Source organism: Podarcis erhardii (genome assembly GCF_964252035.2).
Source record: "Podarcis erhardii genome assembly, chromosome: 18".
Taxonomy (NCBI): domain Eukaryota; kingdom Metazoa; phylum Chordata; class Lepidosauria; order Squamata; family Lacertidae; genus Podarcis; species Podarcis erhardii.
In genome coordinates this window covers 3011820-3033950 of record NC_138516.1, presented here as the reverse complement: position 1 = coordinate 3033950, position 22131 = coordinate 3011820, and the positions used below count along the sequence as shown (strand labels likewise).

At 46.2% G+C, this 22131-nt stretch overlaps 1 protein-coding gene across 2 annotated transcripts in view; it reads left to right on the top strand.

Annotated features, from left to right (window-relative positions):
* KCNN1 (potassium calcium-activated channel subfamily N member 1) overlaps positions 1-22131 on the top strand; it is a 90279-nt gene that overhangs the window by 38583 nt on the left and 29565 nt on the right. For both annotated transcript variants that reach the window (XM_081846246.1, XM_081846247.1), the window contains exons 2-4: positions 11787-12236; positions 14901-14996; positions 20464-20882. In XM_081846246.1, the coding sequence (XP_081702372.1) occupies positions 11868-12236; positions 14901-14996; positions 20464-20882 (884 nt within the window). In that variant the 5' untranslated portion in view covers positions 11787-11867. The remainder of the gene's footprint in view (positions 1-11786; positions 12237-14900; positions 14997-20463; positions 20883-22131) is intronic.

The window sequence follows — 22131 nt, the reverse complement described above, 5'->3', positions numbered from 1 at the left end:
TAAAATACAAGACACGACACAGTCTTTATAAAAGTATAAAAGAGTTTACTCACGTTCTGTTCACAATATGATCCCAGAAGGTAGGCAGGCTTAAAAAGGTTACATGCAGTTAGAATCTATCTTGTAGCAAGATAGTACGGTCCTCTCTTGGCTGGGAGCCAAGAGGGCATGTTGCTCCTTCAGAAGATGAAGATGGCAGAGAGGCAAGAGGCAAGAGGCAAGAGACAAGAGGCAAGAGGCAAGAGAGAGAGTGGCTGCCTGCCCTGTGCTTTTATCATTACCTGCACAGGTGAGGCCACACCCACCTCTGGTCACATGCGGAGGAAGTCCGTCCCCAGGAAGTTTACCTGTTTGCTGGACAGACATCCCTCCCCATGTTCTAACATGCACACTCTAGGAATGTTGTCATTGACTGCTCCTGTGTTTACATCCCACATACCCCTTCTCAGGCAATACAACATTATACAAAACATAAACAGCTTTATTCAACCACCCAGAGTCCCAGCTTGACACGTAGATTCTGGAAACTCTCTCTTGGTAGGGGTTTCGTCAGGATGTCAGCAGTCATCTCTTGGGTGCTGCAGTAGGATAGTTCCACAAGTCCATCCTGGATCATCTGGCGTATGTAGTGGTATTTAACCCCAATGTGTTTTGTTCTGGCCAGGAACTTCTCACTCTGCGTCAGCTTCAGGCAACTTTGATTGTCCTCTAGCAAGCTGACAGGCCCTTTTCTCACCAACCCAAAGTCCTTTATGAGTTGATCAAGCCAGGCGATCTCTCTGCAGGCTTCTGTTGCTGCAACGTATTCTGATTCTGTGGAAGATAATGCTACACAGCTCTGTTTATAACTGCCCCATGAAACAGGTCCATCACCAAACATGAAAACATGACCACTTGTTGATTTATAATCAGCATTATCCCCAGCCCAATCCGCATCAGTATACCCAACCAACTTAGGGTCTCTGACGGCTGGTAACCTTAATTTACAATTCATGGTACCCTTCAAATATCGCACCACCCTCTTTACACCTGCCCAATCATGCTCAGTGGGAGAATTCACTTTTCTGCTAAGAATCCCCACAGCATTTGCTAAGTCAGGTCTACATGTGGTAACTAAATACAAAAGTTTACCAATCGCCGACCTGTAGTCATTGTTGTCTGGCAACTGCTTCGAATCCTGCTGATTCTTCAGGAAGTCAGTAGCCATCGGTGTAGCAACTGGATGTGCGTCTTGCATCTGCATGTGCTCAATCAGCTCGTGGATCTTCTGTCTTTGGCTGAGAAGAAATGAGCCGTCCTCTTCTCTTTCCACCTGGATCCCGAGGTAGTACTGGACATCTCCTAGCTCCTTGACCTCCACCTCTTTGCTAAGGTGTTTTACTATCTGTGTATAGTCTTTCTCACTTGCTGTGGCAATAATCAGGTCATCAACAAAAGCTAAGATATATGAGAATTGTCCATTATTTGACTTACTGTACAAGCACTTATCAGCGTCGCCTTGCTTGTACCCAAGTTGCATCAGCATTTTATGCAACTTCTGGTTCCAGGCTCTAGCAGCCTGTTTAAGTCCATAAAGTCCTTTCTGCAGTTTGCACACTAAATGTGCCTCATGTGGTTTCACAAAACCTTTAGGCTGCTTCATGTAAATTTCTTCAGAAATCTGCCCATGTAGAAAAGCGGTAGCAATGTCTATGTGTTTCACTCTCATTTTCTTGGAGGCTGCAATGCTTAGAAGCATTCTTACGCTGCTGTACCTCACAGTTGGTGCAAAAACTTCATCATAATCTTCACCAAAACGCTGTGAAAATCCCTGTGCTACAAGTCTAGCTTTGTAGCGCTGCACTTCTCCTTCTGACCCCTTCTTAACCTTGAAAACCCATTTACTGCCAATGGCCTTCTTACCGGGAGGCAGCTCAGTGAGTGTCCACGTCTTGTTCTGATGCAGTGCATCCATCTCCTCCTGTGCGGCCTTCCTCCAGAGACTGGCTTCTGCAGCTGGCATCTCCTGTATCTCTTCCCAAGTGGAAGGTTCCTGTGGAAACGCCGACCCTGCAAAGTAGGACAACCGTAATGGTGGGACACCTTTGTTGGTTCTGGACGAGCGTCTGACCTCTGGTTCTGCGACCGCATCAGCTTCCTCATCCTCCTCCAACGCAGGCATGTCCCCATCTGAGTCCTCATCTTCGTCTCTGGTGCCGCCAGGGTTCTGGTCCTCTGCGTCTTCTGGTGCGTCGCCTGTAGGGGGTGCTGTAACACTCGAAGGCAGATTAGTACTTTGTGGGGTCTCAAAAGGGAAATATACAAACTCTTGAGTCCTTTCTGACTCATCTGAAGAATCCACAACAGTGTTCTTAGTGTCTACCTTTCCATATTCATCAACATAAACCGCATGGTATGCATTTGTCTTACCAGTTTGTAAGTCCATAATTCTATATCCTTTGCCTCCAGAGGCGTATCCCACCAGGATACCTGCTTTTGCCCTGGAGTCAAGCTTGTGTCTGTGTTCCTTGGGCACGTGGAAGTAACACGGACTTCCAAACACACGTATGTGCGACAGATTGGGAGCTTTCCCATGCCAAAGTTCAAATGGTGTGCGCTCTGCACCTTTAGTTGGCAGTCTATTCTGCAAATAGACCGATGTGTACACTCCTTCGGCCCACAGCTTCTGTGGCAAACATGCATCCTTTAGCATGCACCTTGTCATGTCCATAATGGACCTAAACTTTCTCTCAGCTATGGCATTCTGCTGTGGTGTGTAAGGAATTGTGGTTACATGTGCAATTCCTTCCTTGGCCAGGAGAGCCTGCATTTCATTTGAGCAGTACTCACCTCCATTGTCGCTCATTAGCACAGCTGGAGCTCTTTGGAATTTATTCTTGACCATGGCAATGTATTCCTGGAGCTTGTCCACTGTCTCACTCTTCTCTTTGAGGAAATACACAACACAAAATCTTGAAAAGTCATCCAGAAATATTAAAATGTATCTATTCTTTCCCAGTGAGGGAACATTCATGGGTCCACATATGTCAGTGTGCACTATGTCAAGCACTTTGTTGCTTCTTTGTTCTGCACAACGTGGAAATGAAGGTTTTACAGCCTTCTCAGTAATACAGCTTATGCACTTTGCTGGAGCTTTGTTGCTCTGCTTTACCTGCAAACCTCTTACAAGATCTCTTTTCTGTAGATCCAGAATGACGTTGGTGTCTCTATGTCCAAGCCTTCTGTGCCACAGGTCCAGATCTGCTTCATCCTTCTGGCTGGAATGTGCCACTTTTGCAGACTGATTCTCTGAAACATCAAGCTCATATACACCATTGATTAGCTTTGCTTGAGCAAACACTTTGCCATTTCTAGTCACTTTACATTCTCCATTTCCAAATGTGATCTGGAAACCTTTCTTGTCCAGTGTGGACACGCTGATTAAATTGCAGCTCAGCTCTGGTACATACAAAACTCTAGAGATTGTGTTCTCAATGCATTCATTGTTTATATTGCATTTCAGACTCATGGAACCTGCACCTTTTGCTTTAACAATGTTCCCATCTGCAATTTCAATTTCAGATCCTTCTTCATCATTTATCTCATTAAAATAGTCCTTTTTATATGAAAAATGCGAGCTGGCACCTGAATCAATTATCCATTTATTACGTCTATTTTCACGATTCTGGACAGTTAAATTCCTTTCTTGCAGTAGCCATGTGCATTCACATTTCCCCTTCTTTTCTCCTTTTGGCTGAAAGGGGTGGGGTTTCTTGGCTTTAGGAGCCCTGCAATTCTTTGCAATGTGTCCTTCTTTGTTACAATTGAAACAAATCACTTTCTTAGGCATCTCTTTGGACTTTGTAAATTGCCTAGATGCATAACTACTGTCTTTGCTTCTAGCATTTCTCACTGGAGATTCAGCTCTATCTCTGCATTCTTCTTTTAAATAACCAATCAAGTCTTTAAAAGTCAGACCTTGTCTATGATCCATCAAACTTACAAATGCGCTAAAGCGTGGTCCAAGTGATGACAACAAAAATGCTATCTTTGTATCTTCATCAAAAGCTTTGGGAGTCAAATCAATTCTCTGAATAATCTCAGTGAACTTGTTGATGTGCTCTGTGAATTCCTCTTTTGAATTCATCCTCACTCTGGTTAATTTACACACCAAGTTTCTGAAGCAGTTTATGCTAGATTCTCCATACACGCGCTCAATATCTCTTAAGATTTGAGATGCATCATCTGTACTATTTATTAGTGATAGCTGCTCATCACGAAGTCCACTCAAAATTATGTGTCTAGCTTCGCTGTTCATGCGTTTCCAAGCACTTATCTTGGCTAAAGCTTCCTCAGACGATCCCGTAGGTTGAGGGTTTAAAGCTTCCAAAATGTGCTTATAATCTAAACATGCTATCAAGCGCTGCTTCCAGTGCATGAAATTGTGTTCATTCAGCACAGGCATTCCTAGCTTTGCATCACTATCAAAAGCTGCTCTAGCCATCTTAAAATCCAAAAATTTGAAAATTCTTCAAAATTTCAAAATTTCTCAAAATTTTTAAAATCAAAATCTCAAAAATCTCAAAATACAAAACAATTCTTCACTGCCTTGGGTCACTGTGAACTCTGAGGGAAGGGGGGGGGGTTGCTTAATCCCCACTGCACAATGGAACAAAGGACCATGTGCTTACCAGGAAGTTAACTCAGAAAAATACTACTCAACTCAAAATCACAATCCAACGCAATCCTTCAAAGATACGCAGAAATATGCAATACTGGGGCCAATAACCCTTTGTGGGAATGTTCTGGGGTGCAGGAGAGGATATATTGACTAATTATATCCTTATCCAACTTGTGCTAACAAGTTCCCAAAATATCAGCAGAGTTTATAGACATTCCCCTTTAAGTTCGCAACGGTAACGCTTGCACAGGTTCGCTAGAACCTCTATAATAATTACTCTGGTAATTTCCCCTTTGTTCCCTCTTAAAATACAAGACACGACACAGTCTTTATAAAAGTATAAAAGAGTTTACTCACGTTCTGTTCACAATATGATCCCAGAAGGTAGGCAGGCTTAAAAAGGTTACATGCAGTTAGAATCTATCTTGTAGCAAGATAGTACGGTCCTCTCTTGGCTGGGAGCCAAGAGGGCATGTTGCTCCTTCAGAAGATGAAGATGGCAGAGAGGCAAGAGGCAAGAGGCAAGAGACAAGAGGCAAGAGGCAAGAGAGAGAGTGGCTGCCTGCCCTGTGCTTTTATCATTACCTGCACAGGTGAGGCCACACCCACCTCTGGTCACATGCGGAGGAAGTCCGTCCCCAGGAAGTTTACCTGTTTGCTGGACAGACATCCCTCCCCATGTTCTAACATGTACACTCTAGGAATGTTGTCATTGACTGCTCCTGTGTTTACATCCCACATGTCTCGCCTTGAAACAACTTCCAAACCAGCCCGTGAAAGATGCCTCAAGGGGGGGGGCACAGCTGCCCTAGAGCCCTATCCAAATACTGTACCCGGCACATTCATTTATACGCACAGGGATGAGGGCCAATCACCTGGGTTTTCCTTGAAAGCTCATTGGCTTTATAACTCAACAATTCCACCCCACCCCATTTAAAATAAATTGTTAAAAGTGGTGGGGGTTTTCTGACAGATCACATACCTTAATAATAATAATAATAATAATAAAATAATAATAATAATAAAAATTTTATAAATAAAATTTTATATCCTTCCCCAGCCGAAGCCAGGCTCAGGGCAGCTAACAACAATGAAATAATACAACATTCTAAAATCATTTCATTATAAAATTAATTCAAATCAAATTGATGGCAACCATTGGGCTAGAGTTCTGTGAAGATTGCCAAAGGAGGGAGTCAGGCTGCGCCCTGACCAAAGGCCTGGTGGAACAGCTCTGTCTTGCAGGCCATGCAGAAAGATGTCAAGTCCCGCAGAGCCCTAGTCTCTTGTGACAGAGCGTTCCACCAGATTGGGGCCACAGCCGAAAAAGCCCTGGCTCTGGTTGAGGCCAGCCTGACCTCTCTGTGGCCTGGGACCTTCAAGATGTTTTTGTTTGAAGACCGTAGGTTCCTCTGTGGGACATACCAGGAGAGGCGGTCCCGTAGGTCCGAGGGTCCTAGGCCGCACAGGGCTTTAAAGGTTAAAACCAGCACCTTAAACCTGATCCTGTACTCCACCGGGAGCCAGTGCAGCTGGTATAGCACCGGGTGAATGTGATCTCGCAGCGAGGACCCCGTAAGGAGTCTCGCCACGGCATTCTGCACCCGCTGGAGTTTCTGGGTCAGTCTCAAGGGCAGCCCCATGTAGAGCGAGGACATAGGACATAGGAAGAGACTGTTTTTTAACAGAATTACAAGCCTGGTAGATGAAGGGAACGCAGTGGATGTAGCCTACCTTGATTTCAGCAAGGCATTTGACAAGGTGCCCCATGATATTCTTGTAAAGAAGCTGGTAAAATGCGGTCTTGACTATGCTACCACTCAGTGGATTTGTAACTGGCTGACTGACCGAACCCAAAGGGTGCTCATCAATGGTTCCTCTTCATGCTGGAGAAGAGTGACTAGTGGGGTGCCACAGGGTTCTGTCTTGGGCCCGGTCTTATTCAACATCTTTATCAACGACTTGGATGATGGACTCAAGGGCATCCTGATCAAATTTGCAGATGACACCAAACTGGGAGGGGTGGCTAACACCCCAGAGGACAGGATCACACTTCAAAACCACCTTGACAGATTAGAGAACTGGGCCAAAACAAACAAGATGAATTTTAACAGGGAGAAATGTAAAGTATTGCACTTGGGCAAAAAAAATGAGAGGCACAAATACAAGATGGGTGACACCTGGCTTGAGAGCAGTACATGTGAAAAGGATCTAGGAGTCTTGGTTGACCACAAACTTGACATGAGCCAACAGTGTGATGGGGCAGCTACAAAAGCCAATGCAATTCTGGGCTGCATCAATAGGAGTATAGCATCTAGATCAAGGGAAGTAATAGTGCCACTGTATTCTGCTCTGGTCAGACCTCACCTGGAGTACTGTGTCCAGTTCTGGGCACCACAGTTCAAGAAGGACACTGACAAACTGGAACGTGTCCAGAGGAGGGCAACCAAAATGGTCAAAGGCCTGGAAACGATGCCTTATGAGGAATGGCTAAGGGAGCTGGGCATGTTTAGCCTGGAGAAGAGGAGGTTAAGGGGTGATATGATAGCCATGTTCAAATATATAAAAGGAGGTCACATAGAGGAGGGAGAAAGGTTGTTTTCTGCTGCTCCAGAGAAGCGGACACGGAGCAATGGTTCCAAACCACAAAAAAAAGAAGATTCCACCTAAACATTAGGAAGAACTTCCTGACAGTAAGAGCTGTTCGACAGTGGAATTTGCTGCCAAGGAGTGTGGTGGAGTCTCCTTTTTTGGAGGTCTTTAAGCAGAGGCTTGACAACCATATGTCAGGAGTGCTCTGATGGTGATTCCTGCTTGGCAGGGGGTTGGACTCGATGGCCCTTGTGGTCTCTTCCAACTCTATGATTCTATGATTCTATTCTATGATATTAAAAAAAAGAATAAGTAATAATGTTGTTCTTCCGTTCTGATCCTTCCACCTCTAGTCATAACTCCGGGATGAGCTGGTCGTTTCTCGCAAGGCCCCAGTCTCTTCTCATGAGGCTACTAATTCCCAATGTCATAGAACTGTAGAGTTGGAAGGGTAAGAATTGAATTCCCTGCAATGCAGGAATCTCAACTCAAGCTATAATGCCATCCAACCTCTGCTTAAAAACCTCCAAGGAAGGGGAATCCACAACTTAACTTCCCAAGGGAGTCCTGTTCCACTGTTGAACAGCTCTTACTGTCAGAAGGTTCTTCTCGGTGTTTAGTTGGAATCTGCATTCTTGCAACTTGAAGCCAATGGTTCGAATCCTCCCCTCCAGAGCAGGAGGAAAACAAGCCGGCTCCATCTCTCAGATCACACACTTCTTCCTTCCCTCTCTTCCCTTCCTTGGGAGCCACTGAGTCACCTTGCCTTGCAATTAGCCTGCCAGTCCCGGGAACATCTCGGAGGGCGTCAGGACGGGAAAATATTGGTGCCAAAGCTTTTGAGCCCTGCAGGGTGTAATTAGCCACACCGGGAACATTGCACCAAGGCTGCAAGGATCCTCTTGGCAGGGGAACAAAGCCGGCATCTCAGGGGAGAGGAGGGCCGCCACAAAAGCAGGACTCGGCAGGTACAATTGCAGCCTGGCAGAGAGGGTGCAATATCTGATTGGCACACGGGACCCTCCCAGAGCCGCTAAATGCTCACGACTGGGGGAAGGGGGTGGGTAAAGGCGTCCGCAGATGGGTAAATTGGGTGCCTGTCCAAAGCGAGCGCAAGAAGGTAGTACGCTGAGTCAGTCCATTGGTCCAGTGCCTTGACTGAACCAGCTACATCGCTTGCTCTGGATAGAGGAAAACACGGATGGAAGCCAGAATTTTTTTAGAGGACCGTCTTTGCTTCCTCTGTCATTACTCTAGAACTCGAGGGCATCCAAGGAGGGAGAGCATTGGAAAATTTGGGGCCGATAAAAAGAAGACCTTCTTCGTGGAGCACAAGAGTTGAGATGTGGAACTCCCTGCCACAAGAGCCAGTGGCCCCCACCTGCAAAATCAACAACAAAATTAAGAGAATCTAATGATGAGCGTCAGTCAGCCAGTTTTATTGTACATAGCCAAAGGCTGCCGCAATGTACACAGAATCATTCAACAATTAAAAGAAAATACACTCGGTTAATACAAAAAACTTAAAAGGTTTATATTATCAAGACATTACCTACTCTAAACATAGCTATAAAAGTACCTTAATATACAAGTTAAGACATCAAACAATAAAATTTACAAGGTCAAATTATCACATGTCCACAGATATATTAAAAAATAATGTTAATTGATACAGTGTGCAATTATATTCGGAGTTTGATGATAAAGATAGAATATAGCTTGATGTGGATAGGGTCAAATAAATTCATCTCCTTTACAGTCAGTGACTACCTTGGCTATATAATTTGCTCTAATTTTCCTAGCAGGAGTTGCAAAGAGTGCTACACGCCAGGTCACATACTTAGCTGTGTCTGCGAGGAGATATAAAATCATGTCAGAGGGGTTCTGGCCAGGGGACCTTATGATGAGTGATTTATGGAAGAATTGGTGCCTGTTTTTTTGGACTACTTAAAGAAATTTTGTAGTATGATGAACTCGCAAGCAGGATTTAAGCTACGAGCAGCCGAAGCGATTAGAGTATAATATTGTGGGTCTGATTTGATAGATAGAAGCAACAGAAGGAGAGAAACGACAACTCTGTGGAAAACAGGAAGGTGACAAAAATAAGAGAAGAGGCAAAACTGTGTTTTGACTGTCTGTGTTAAAAATGTTGAAACTTAATAAAATGGAATTGGGGGGAAAGGAGGCAGTGACAGCCGTCAACTTAGATGGCTTGGATTGGACAAATTCATGATGGAGCAATGGCTATGGTCTGCAATCAGGCACAGGCTCCAATTGCTTGGGGAAAACTCTTCTATACAGGAGAAACTCGAAAAATTAGAATATTGTGGAAAAGTTCCTTTATTTCACTAATTCAACTTCAAAGGTGAAACTAATATATGAGATAGACTCGTGACATGCAAAGCGAGATATGTCAAAGCCTTGATTTGTTACCATTGCGATGATCATGGCGTGCAGCTGATGAAAACCCCAAACTAACAATCTCAGAAAATTAGAACATTCAAGGAAATCAGCAAAACAAGGATTGCAAATAGAGCAAGATTGGAACTGTTACGGCTAAAATCTGGGTGCGGGGCTACTCTGCCACCCAGCTCGTTCTTCTTCGCTACAATATATCAATTTATTTCCAATTGTCAATGTCAAAAGGGACTAAAATCTATAAAATTCATAGAAAATCAACGTGCCAATTTGCTCAATTTCTCTAGGACTCCATCACACCTCCCCTGTCCTCCATAATCCCTCAAGCAAGGTGTTAAGACCCTAATCCTGTCAAATCGCTCTGATCAGCCTTTCCTCCAGGCAATGTCAGGTGGCAGACTATGCATATTTGGGACCATTGTCTTCTCATCCCCGGTACTCAGGAAGTGTTTTTCTGTGCATATCTCCGACTCTGCATATTCCCCCTCCCTCCTCCATATGTTAATCCGGTGTAACCCAACCTCTCCTTAATGTATTAATGATGTAATCTGTGTAACCCAACCTTTCCTTAATGTATTCATGATGTAACTGGGATGTATTTTGCACTGTATTCTGGGACATGGAGGGAGTTTCAAAAGTTCATGTCACCCCTTTCTCGCAGTTCAATCTTGCCTTGAACCTGTTGCGCAATAAACTTGGATCTTCTGTAGTTTGCTCCTGTCCGGCTGAGCTCATTTTCTTCCACAGGGACCCGCGGACACTTAGTCCGACGAGCTGGGTGGCAGAGTAGCCTCGCACCCAGATATTAGCCGTAACAGACCTCTGAGAAGTAGAAGCACATCTCGCTTTGCATGTCATGAGTCGATCTCATATGTTAGTTTCACCTTTTAAGTTGAATTACTGAAATCAATGAACTTTCCCACGACATTCTATTTTTTTGAGTTTCACCTGTATATGATCAGGTCTCCGGGTATCATAAGGTTAATAGGAACCAGTAACTGGCTGGAGGCAGAAGAATGGCAGGGGGAACCAACTGGGGGAACCCCAAGGAAGGAAGGCTCAGAGCCCAGGGAGTGGTGGTGGGACAACAGTGAGTGGCCAGAGGGAAAAGCCTGGGGGGAGAAGGTGTCAGAAGCTGGAGAGGTAACAGGGCTTAGTGAACAGGGAGAGTTTGTGGCAGAGAGCAGTTCAGAATCAGAGGCAGAACCTGAAGCAGGAGACGAAGCAGGCCAAGAGGCAGAGATGGATCTGGCTGGGGAAGAGTCATGGATTTCTCCTGCTGCAACCAGCTCATAGCTGTCAACCGTCCCTTATTTGGCGGGAAAGTCCCTTATCCCAGCGCTGTGTCCCACTACTGTCCCTTATTGTTGATGTCCCTTAAATTTCCGGGGTTTCAAAGGAAGCAGCTCCTCTCCCTCCCTCCCTCCCTGCCTGCCAGGGAGGAGGGAGGCTCCAACTGTGTTGCTTGGCTGCGTTGCTCACCCAATAAGAACGACTGGGGGGTGGAGCTTGCATGCCTTGTGCCGATCAAATCGGCCTTGTTGCCTGGGGACTCGACTTTGCTCAGCGCTTCCCAGCGGAGAGGGGACGGTGGTTTTCCTTGCTGCATCCCCTTTGCCGGGTTGCTGCGCTGTGGGAACCACCGCTTGAGGCTTCGTTTGGCTGCTGGCTGGGCTTTCTGCTTCTGGCTCAGAGGGCCTCGGAAGTTGAACATACCTGTGCTTGGAAAATCCCTTATTTTGGCTGCTGATCCCTTATTTTTGAGGCTGCTGGTCCCTTATTTTCAAATCTGTAAGTTGACAGCTATGAACCAGCTCCCCTCACCCATTGTCTCCCAGAACCAGGAGAGGCATGAAAAGAGCAGAGGAGAGGTTGGCTACATGCAGGCATAGTCCCCGATTGCTTGGGGAAAAGCCCTGGAGAAGAGAAGGCTTAGGCAGCTGTGGGGAGACAGGGACCTTCACTTTCAGCAACTTCTTCATGGGGCTAAGACCTACCAGAGATGGGCTGCTGTGCTCATTAGACCTGACACCCCTGTGCAGATTGTGTTTCTGCCAGTAAAGAATTGACTCCAACTTGCACAGTGCGATTCACTGCTGGCACCTCCTCTCCCCAGGTGAATGCTGATTCCCAAATTCTGAGCCATGCTGGGTCCAGGAGCACGGTCAGCGAGCCCAGCCCTTTCGCCGAGATAGCCATGAACAGCTGCAAATACAACGGCGGCGTCATCCGGCCCCTCAGCAGCCTGAGTTCCTCCCGCCACAACCTCCACGACCTAGACGCCGAGACCCAGCCGCTGCAGACCTTCCACGACTCCGGCCTGGAGGTGGTGGTCTCCAAGTCTGAGCGCAGCAAGGGGTCGGACCCCCGCCTGGACGACGACCCCGAGGCCGAGGAGAGGCCACGCAGCCACAAGAAGAACCAGAACATTGGCTACCGGCTGGGCCACCGGAGGGCGCTGTTTGAGAAGAGGAAGCGGCTGAGCGACTACGCCCTGATCTTTGGGATGTTTGGGATCGTGGTCATGGTGACGGAGACGGAGCTGTCGTGGGGGGTCTACACCAAGGTAAGGGCCCCCAGATTCCTATTATTGTTAATTATTATTGTTACAGCTTACAACCTGGCCATAACACTAATGTCCCAGGGCAAGCTGCAACAATAAAGCAATTCAAAATGACTTACAGAAACAAGGTAGATCCTTTTTTAAAAAACCTTTTTTTAATTCAAAGTTAAAACAGCACATATTATCCAGAAACATATCATCCTTATCCCCCCCCCCATTTTTTCTCCCCCCTCCCACACAAAACCCACCTACCCCCACCCCACCCTCCGGCTTCCCTCATTTCCAGTCTTTGATTTCTCTAAGAATGCTGTTTTCTGCATGTTACACAGTTGTATAGATCCTCAAAGTATTTAGCTGATTATTATCAATAAAAAGTTTCTGAATGTTTATTCAAAACCAGCCAAGGAGTCCAGTTCTCTTTGTTGCGTCTTCAGATACTTTGTAAAGGGTTCCCATTCATCTTTAAAGTCACAGTTATCCTTGACCCATAGCTTATATGTCAGTTTTGCCACTTCTGCATAGTCCATCAATTTTTCCTGCCATGATTCTTTAGTTGGGGTTTCTTCAATCTTCCAACCTTGTGCTATTAGAACTCTCGCGGCCGTTGTTGCATACATGAAGATGTTTTTCAGCTTTTTTGGCAGATCTTTCCCTACAATCCCTAACAAAAATGCTTCAGGTTTTTTAACAAGTGTTAAATGGAACATTTTCATCAATTCGTTGTATATCATTTCCCAATTTTTTAAAATTACATTACAATCCCACCACATATGATCCTAATGATATGCATACCAGTTGTCAAAGGATAAAGAGATGCATCTTGGGTTCTGGGCACCCCACTTTAATGTAGATATCGACAAGCTGGAATTCTAGTCCAGGGTAGTCCAATTTTTCATACCGAGTGAACTTCCGACACAGAACCCATGGTCCGTGCCACTGAATTAAAATTTCACATTGTGAATTAAAGTGTTTGCAGTATATTTAATATGATTTAATATACACAATTAAAAGATTTAATTAAATTTTCATGAGGGGGGTGCTCATCCAGTTTGCAGACAACACCAATCCGGGAGGGGTAGCTAATGCCGCAGAAGGCAGAATCAGAATTCAAAATGGCTCATCTGGCCTAGGAGGGAAGCCCCAAAATTAGCACAACTCTCTTCCCAGCAACTGGTATTATTCCAATGCAGGGGGTGGAACATAGCAGCTGTTGATAGCCCTCTCCCTTGTAGATTTGTAGCACCCTGCTTGTGGTTAACGCTTAGCTGGAATGAAATATTCAACGCAGCAATAGAGAAATTAAAATAGTAATTTATTTGTCAGACAAATAAATAAGAGGCACAGTGGTACATGGTTACCAAGCTCTGGCCTGGCCTCCTGCCATTCTGGCCAGCACTTATATTCCCTTAATCCAGCCCCCTTTGCTCCTCCTGTGGCTGCCTCTGTCCAATCAGCCTGGTTGAAATTCCTATTGGCTGTTTGCTAGAACCAATCACAAAAGATACACCCACAAAAGATACACCCACTTCCTTGCCCTTATAAGGGAGACAAAGAGCTATATATATGACATATAAGTAATAATATATCTTACATGGAATCTTAATTACCAGCTCACCTCTTGCCCTCCTTGCCCTATTGCCTTCTAAAACAAATGGTTAATCTTACATTTTTATGTTCAACAGATGTCAAGGATCTTGAGTTTCACATCAACATTGAAAGATTTCCTTCATTTAAGGTTTCTAAACAAATGCCTGACAACTATATATCAAGACTGCTTGGATGGCGTCTTCTGTCTGGCAGGGGGGCTAGGCTCATTTGCCCCTCTGGTCTCCTATTGCAATATGACTCTATGAAATAAGAATCTAGCATTTCTTAAATCCTTTGCATAATTACATTTAAGCCAATATATTTAAGCTAATATATTTCATACATTTATCATAGGTAGCCTCTTAAAAGAATAAAGCTTTTCAAAGTAAAAAGGAAGGAACTCAGTAAAACACAGCTTTTAAAAAGAAACCTCTTCAGTGTACACCTCCCCCTTTCCCCCTCCTTTCCCAGCCAGCTAGATGCTTCTCCCATTAGCTCTTCTCAACATTTATTGCCTTTTTAACTCTCTCAGTTTAAGAAAGCAGCTTTAGAAAAGACTTTTCAAAAATGTTCTCTTTTCTTCTAGCCAAGCCAGTTGCCTTTTTCACTGCTCTTGGCCTTTCAACCTTAGAAAGAAGATCTGGCTCATTTTACTGGGAGGCACATTGGTATTATTTTCCCCATTCCTAATGGTGTTTTCTCAGCCTTTTTTATCCTCTGTATCATGTAGGATCAGTGTCCTCGCTCTCAGCCTTTAATTTCCTCTTTTTATGACTTTGAGAATTGTTTTTCTACTATAAATCAATGGGGCCCCCTTGTCTTAGGAGAATGGCCAAGGTTTTCTCTGTCTGGCATGAAACATTTGAAAATCTAAGCCCATTTAATTTAGGAACCTGATCAAGATATAAGCCAATATAAGTCTTGATTAAAAATGCAGTCTATATTCAGATGCCACAGATTCCCACCCCCCTCCCAAATCCTCTTCTAAAGCCATCAAGTTAGTGGCTATCCCCACATCCTGTCTCAGTGAGTTCCTCAGTTTAACAATGCACCATGTCTCGTCTCCCTTCACCCCTCTAGGAGTCTTCATATTCATTCGCCCTCAAATGCCTCATCAGCCTGTCCACGATGATCCTGCTGGGGCTCATCATCATGTACCACGCCAGAGAGATCCAGGTGAGAATCCAACCGTCAAGCAGGTTTTGTACGAAAGCCAAAAATATCTTATTATTGTTAATGCGGGGCTGCCCTTGAAGCTGACCCAGAAACTCCAGCGGGTGCAGAAGGCCGTGGCAAGGCTCCTTACGGGGTCCTCGCTGCAAGATCACATTCACCCGGTGCAATACCAGCTGCACTGGCTCCCGGTGGAGTACTGGATCAGGTTTAAGGTGCTGGTTTTGACCTTTAAAGCCCTATGAGGCCTAGGACCCACGTACCTACAGGACCACAAATGACAACGTTTTGGAGGTCCCAGGTCGCAAAGTGGTTCGATTGGTCTCAACTAGAGCCAGGGCCTTTTCAGTACTGGCCCCGACTTGGTGGAATGCTCTGTCACAAGAGACCAGGGCCCTGCGGGACTTGACATCTTTCTGCAGGGCCTGCAAGACAGAGCTGTTCCACCTGGCCTTTGGTTTGGACTCCGTCTGACCCTTATGTTCCCCTCCCCTTATGGTCTTGATTTATCAGCTACTTTTAAAATGAGGCTGCATTTTAAATTGCATTTTAACCTGTATTTTATAATTTTTTTCTTTTTCTTTCCCCTATTATGCTTTTACTCTGATTTTATTGGTGTTAGCTGCCCTGAGTCCATCTCTGGCCGGGGAGGGTGGGGTATAAATAAAATTTTTAATTATTATTATTAGTAGTAGTAGTATTATCACCTGCCCTCCTCCCTGTGGTCCAAGACCAATTGAAACACGATGTTAAAAATGGTTTTAAACGACTTGCAATCCCAGGAATAAGGTGGGTCCTAAAAACATAGAATCACAAACTGTAGAGTTGGCTACAAGGGTCATCTAGTGCAACCCTGTGAAATGCAGGAATCTTTTGCCCAACATGGGGCTCGAACCCACAACCCTGAGATCAGGAGTCCCACGCTCTGCTGATTGAGCCTCAAATGTCAAAAACCATAGTTAAAGAGGTGTGTCTTCAGGATTCTCTGGAAGCTGTGCAATGTAGATACCAGACACACCAGGGGGGGAGCCCCACACCTTGGGGCCACCACAAAGAAGGCCCTCTCCTGGGCTGCCACCCCTCAAGCCTCTGAGGGTGGAGGAACGTCCAAAAGGGCCCCCTCTGCTGATCTGTCAGGAAGGGGCCTGAGACATTTAGGGTTGTTTTTTTTAATACATTTTTATTGGTTTTTTAACATATCATTTCCAACAATCATTTAACATAAATTCTTATCTTATACAATACAGTATACGACGGTCATCTCCAGGCTTGACTACTGTAATTCGCTCTACGTGGGGCTGCCCTTGAAGCTGTCCCAGAAACTCCAGCGGGTGCAGAATGCTGCAGCAAGGCTCCTCACGGGGTCTCTGCCATGGGAGCATATTCACCCAGTGCTTTTCAAACTGCACTGGCTCCCGGTGGAGTACAGGGTCAGATTTAAGGTGCTGCTTTTGACCTTTAAAGCCCTTCACGGCCTAGGACCCTCGTACCTACGGGACTGCCTCTCCTGGTATGCCCCACGGAGAGCCTCAAGGTCCATAAATAACAACACCCTAGTGATCCCAGGCCATAAGGAAATCAGATTGGCTTCAATCAGAGCCAGGGCCTTCTCTACACTGGCTCCGGTCTGGTGGAACGCTCTGCCTCATGAGACCAGGGCCCTGCAGGATCTGATTTCTTTCCGCAGGGCCTGTAAGACAGAGTTGTTCCGCCTGGCCTTTGGCTTGGAGCCAATTTGATTCCCTCCCTCCCTCTCTCTTTTTTTCTCTTTTCCTTCTCCTCCTGCGATGAGGCTACATTTTAATATTTTAATGTTCCATTATTTTAATGTTGTATTTTATTTTTGTTTTTAAGTTTGTAATCATTCATCTTGTTTTTATTATTGCTTGTAAGCCACTCTGAGCCCGGCCTTGGCTGGGGAGGGCGGGGTATAAATAAAATAATATTATTATTATTATTATTATTATTATTATTATTATTATTATTACTATTATACGCCTTGCTTGGGAGAATCATGGAGTTGCAGTGAAACTTCGCTGGAGTTGATGCCTGATGGCCTCACCCAGTTTTAGACCTACTGACATGACTGGGCTGGAGTTAGACATTTCAACATGTCTACCATGAGTATGGTTAGCATTGAATATGTATCACCCAGGCTTCTTAAAGAGTTGGAAGGGACCACAGCGTCCAACCCTCTGCAATGCAGGAATCTTTTGCCCAACATCATGGAGACAGCAACACAGCAAACATCATGGCTACTTGCCATTGGTAGTCTTCTCCTCTGTGAATTTGTCTAATCCTCTTTTAAAACAATCTAGGTTGGCAGCCATTACTGCCTGCAGTTCCACAGTTTAACTACGCCCTGTGTCTGTGTGAAGAAGCATTTTCTTTCGCCTAGCCTGAACTGTCCAGCATTCAGCTCCTCCTTGGATAACGCCGTAGAACTCTAGCAACATGATGGAGGAAAGCTGTCTGCGACAGTTATTTGCAGCAGCAACAACAATCTTCCTTCATCGCAGGGGGTTGAGCTAGATGACCCTCTGGGGACCCTTCCAGCTCTATAGTTCTATGAAACAATATACTAAGCAAAATGGCAACAGGAACCTGCCTGTATTAGGAGAAAGGTGGCTGTGGTTTTCAAGGATGCTAAAACGGAACAAGCAAAATGGTATACCCTCCCAAATTTCTCTGATGAAAATAGGGACATCCTAAGGAAAACTAAGCGACATGGGCGGCACTGTGGGTTAAACCACAGAGCCTAGGACTTGCTGATCAGAAGGACGGCGGTTCAAATCCCCGCAACGGGGTGAGCTCCCGTTGCTCAGTCCCTGGTCCTGCCCACCTAACAGTTCGAAAGCACGTCAAAGTTCAAGGAGATAAATAGGTACCGCTCTGGCGGGAAGGTAAACGGCGTTTCCGTGCGCTGCTCTGGTTCGCCAGAAGCGGCTTGGTCATGCTGGCCACATGACCCGGAAGCTGTACGCCGGCTCCCTCGGTCAATAGAGCGAGATGAGCGCCACAACCCCAGAGTCGGTCACGACTGGACCTAATGGTCAGGGGTCCCTTTACCTTTAAGGAAAACTGGGACATTCCAGGATCAAATCCGAAACCGGGATGGCTTCTGAAAATCTGGGACTGTCCTTGGAAAATAGGGACACTGGGAGGGTCTGGAATGGGAGAAACCAAGAAGGTATAACATAGATGAAATGTCTTGTCCATAGGTGGGAGCAATTTGGGAGGGTTTTGCTTTGGGTGCTGCTGCTGTTTCCGCTAATGAGGAACAGATGGGGCAGGTCTGACTTTGGGGCTGCTGCAGCCCGGAGCCATTACTCAGTTGAGCAGCCCCAGCTGGCGCCAGTGCCGTTGCCGAATGTCGAGGCGCCCGCTTGTGACACCTCACAGGCATCTAGCACCCGCCACTAAACAGCAGGGAGAGTTTTCCCATTAAAATGTTTTTATGGGCTGCGTCAGAGGACTGAGGAACTGACCCTCAGCCCTGCAGAGGTGAGGCAGAAGAGGAGGACATTTTCAAGGGGGTGCAGGTAGGCCCTGGAACAAACAGATCCTGAGTCAAAGGCTGAGAGGCTCTTTGACCTTGCTCTGCCCTTCACTGATAGATGGAGAGGGCACAACTCTGCACTCGACGAAACTCAACGTTCTGAGGTGCCAGGCAGACCTTGAAAACCATACACACTAAACCACATTATTCCATCTCGGTTTCTGTTTGCGTTCTTAAACTCCCTTGAGTTTCATGCTTCTGCGTGTCCAAAATTTGCACGACCAGACCTGTTTAAGGGTTTTTTAAGTGAGCTGATCATCCAGCCCTTCCCAGTCCCGCCCTGATTTATGGCTCCATCTTTTCCACACCTGCTCAGGTGTGCATCCCTCGGAATTCAATGGGTCTCACTCCCAGGTGAGTGGAGGATAGATTGCGCCCTTAAGAAATGAATCAATGGGGTTGTGGTGAATGCGAGCGTCTCAACCGCATAGAAGGAAGAGCATGGGGTCTTGCAGTTATTAATATTTGGGGGGGAGTAGCAGGAAAAGGTTGGGAGATGCCCATGCCCCTCAATCCGAACCACAAAATTGTAAGTGTCACTCTTGGGGGGGGGGATATCTATTTAACATCTATCAATCATCTGTTGTTGTTGGTGGTGGTGGTCTTGTTCTTGCTCTTCTTCTTCTTCTTCTTCTTCTTCTTCTTCTTCTTCTTCTTCTTCTTCTTCTTCTTCATTCAGCCTATATTGGCATAATTTAGACAATTTAGACGCAGGTGGTCCAAACCACTGAGCCTCTTGGCCTTGCTGATCAGAAAGTCGGCAGTTCAAATCCCCGTGACGGGGTGAGCTCCCGTTGCTCTGTCCCAGCTCCTGCCAACCTAGCAGTTCAAAAGCACACCAGTGCAAGTAGATAAATAGGTACCACTGTGGCGGGAAGGTAAACGGCGTTTCCGTGCAACTGGTTTCCGTCATGGTGTCCCATTGCACCAGAAGCAGTTTAGTCATGTTGGCCTCATGACCCGGAAAGTTGTCTGTGGACAAACGCCGGCTCCCTCGGCCTGAAAGCGAGATGAGCACTGCAACCCCATAAGCGCCTTTGACTGGACTTAACCGTCCAGGGGTCCTTTACCCTTTTTCTTTGTTAGACAATAGAATCATAAGAGGGGGAAGCAATCATCCACAAAACTTTGCTAATCAATACCTATTAAACACATAAAATGTATAAAAGACTCAAGAGCCACCATTAAGTAAGATCGAGAATTGGCTACTTACCATGTGCATTTCTTTGGTTGCAAAGGGCCCATGCCAAGTAAGTGCCCACCAGTGGCATAGCGTGGGGGGTGCAGGGGGAGCCGGCCGCACCGGGCGCAACATCTGGGGGGGCGCGCTCGCCGCCTCCAGAGTCGCCGAAGAGCCTCGGGCGCAGGCTGTAGCAGAGCCCCATGTCTCGCGGAACCGACCAGCTGTCCGCGCGTCCGGGCTGAAGGCGTCCAGCAGGCAGTGGCTCTCAGTGCTCGTCGCGGTCCCCGTGCATCATGGCTGCGGAGGGTGTGACAGGCAGCCCCTCCTCACAGCGCTCGCCGCCGCCGCTGCAGCTGCTGGGCCATGTTGCATTTCCCTCGCCTCTCTGCCCTCCTCCTCCTCCGGGCAAGCGGCGTCGTTTGGGCGGCAGCGCCAGCGGCAACTCGCCCCAGATCACCTGACACGGATCCGCCGCCGCCGCCGTGGCTACCTTACTGTAAATACCCCAGCCCAGGCAGCAGCAAGAAGAAGCTGGCAGCGGCAGCAGGTTAGGGTTTAGGGGCGCAAATTACTTGCCTTGCCCTGGGTTAGGGGGCACAAATTACTTGCCTTGCCCCGGGTGCTGACAACCCACGCTATGCCGCTTGTGCCCACCATAATTGACCATGACGGGGTGTGGTTTTTTTACCCGCAAACCTGGCCTGAACACTATCCCTCCCTTTTCACAGCTGTTCATGGTGGACAACGGAGCGGACGACTGGCGCATCGCCATGACCTACGAGCGCATCTTCTTCATCACCTTGGAGCTCCTGGTCTGCGCCATCCATCCCATCCCGGGCCAGTACTTCTTCACGTGGACGACCCGCCTGGCGTTCACGTACGCCACCTCGGAGGCCAACACCGACGTGGACATCATTCTCTCCATTCCGATGTTCCTACGCCTCTACTTGATCGGGCGGGTCATGCTCCTCCACAGCAAACTCTTCACCGACGCCTCTTCGCGGAGCATCGGGGCCCTCAACAAGATCAACTTCAACACCCGCTTCGTCATGAAGACCCTCATGACCATCTGCCCCGGGACGGTCCTCCTGGTCTTCAGCATCTCCTCCTGGATTATCGCTGCCTGGACGGTCCGTGTGTGCGAGAGGTAAGTCCCGGTTCTTCTACTCCTGCCGAGGAGGGCATAGCAGGGGAAAGGATGGCACTCGCCGAGGGGGTCTTTGGTGCCCCCTGCCACAGCCGAGGGGAAAACCAGGTTCCTGCACCCGTTGAGCTCGTTGGGTTTGCTTGGTGCTGAGTTCAAATCTCTCTGCTTTCTCCAGGATGGAGATATCCCATCATTTCCGCCCCTTCCTTTCACTTTTTTACTGATTTGTTAACCCAAAAATCCCAAGTGCAAGCATAATAAAGAAGAAAAAAGGCCGTGTGGAATAACGAAGACTAAAAAAAGCAAACCACAAAGCATCACAGCCTGGAAGTACAAAGATGCAGCGTAGCTGCAAAGGGATAAAAAGGCATTAATTCACTCAAAGACCTGCATTATCACAAGCAAAATATAATAATAATACCACTATCATTAGTAGTAGCAGTAGACGCAGTGTGTGTATAATATTAAATGTCCACAAATTTCACATAAAGTTCCAGTGCAAATTATTCTTTTTCTTTTATCAACATTGCATTTCATTTTCTGTAGGGGGTTTTCATTCTATCTCATTACTGCATCTTTTATATCCTAACCATAATACAATAATGTCTAATTATTTCTGTTGCTCATAGTTCAAATCCTGCTCACAAATTCATTGAATTATAATATTTCTTTGAATAGCCTGGAAAATGTGTCTATAATTCCACAAAGCAGTCGTCATTAAGTTCTCTTAGCTGTTGGCTTTTCTGATTCATCACAAACCATCACTTTTCTTATCCATTTTTCTTCTGTGGGAACTTCTTCATCTTTCCATTTCTGTGCATAAAGAATCCTAGCTGCTGTGTTACATACATAAACAACTCAACTATCTTTTTTTTGGGGGGGGGGATTCTGTCCATATAATCTCTAGGAAAAAAGCTTCAGGGTTTTTGTTTTGGTATAATCAAACATTTTTTATTATCTCCTCATTTATCAATTTATTACCACCCTTCTCCCTAAAGTCCCAGAGCAGGGTTATAACAATTAACACACAACAGTAATATTAAAATGCAATATTAAAAACAGTTTAAAGCAATGCAACTACAAGAAAGGCCCCCCAAACCCCCCACAAAGTTTGTCCCATAGATTAAAATTTGTGATGCTGTTCAAAAATAGCAGGCAACGCTGTCGGATGGAAGCCGAGGTGAATTTGGCACATTTCAATATATTCAGCCTATTTTCAAATGCACACAGTAGCAGCGGGTCAGAGGAG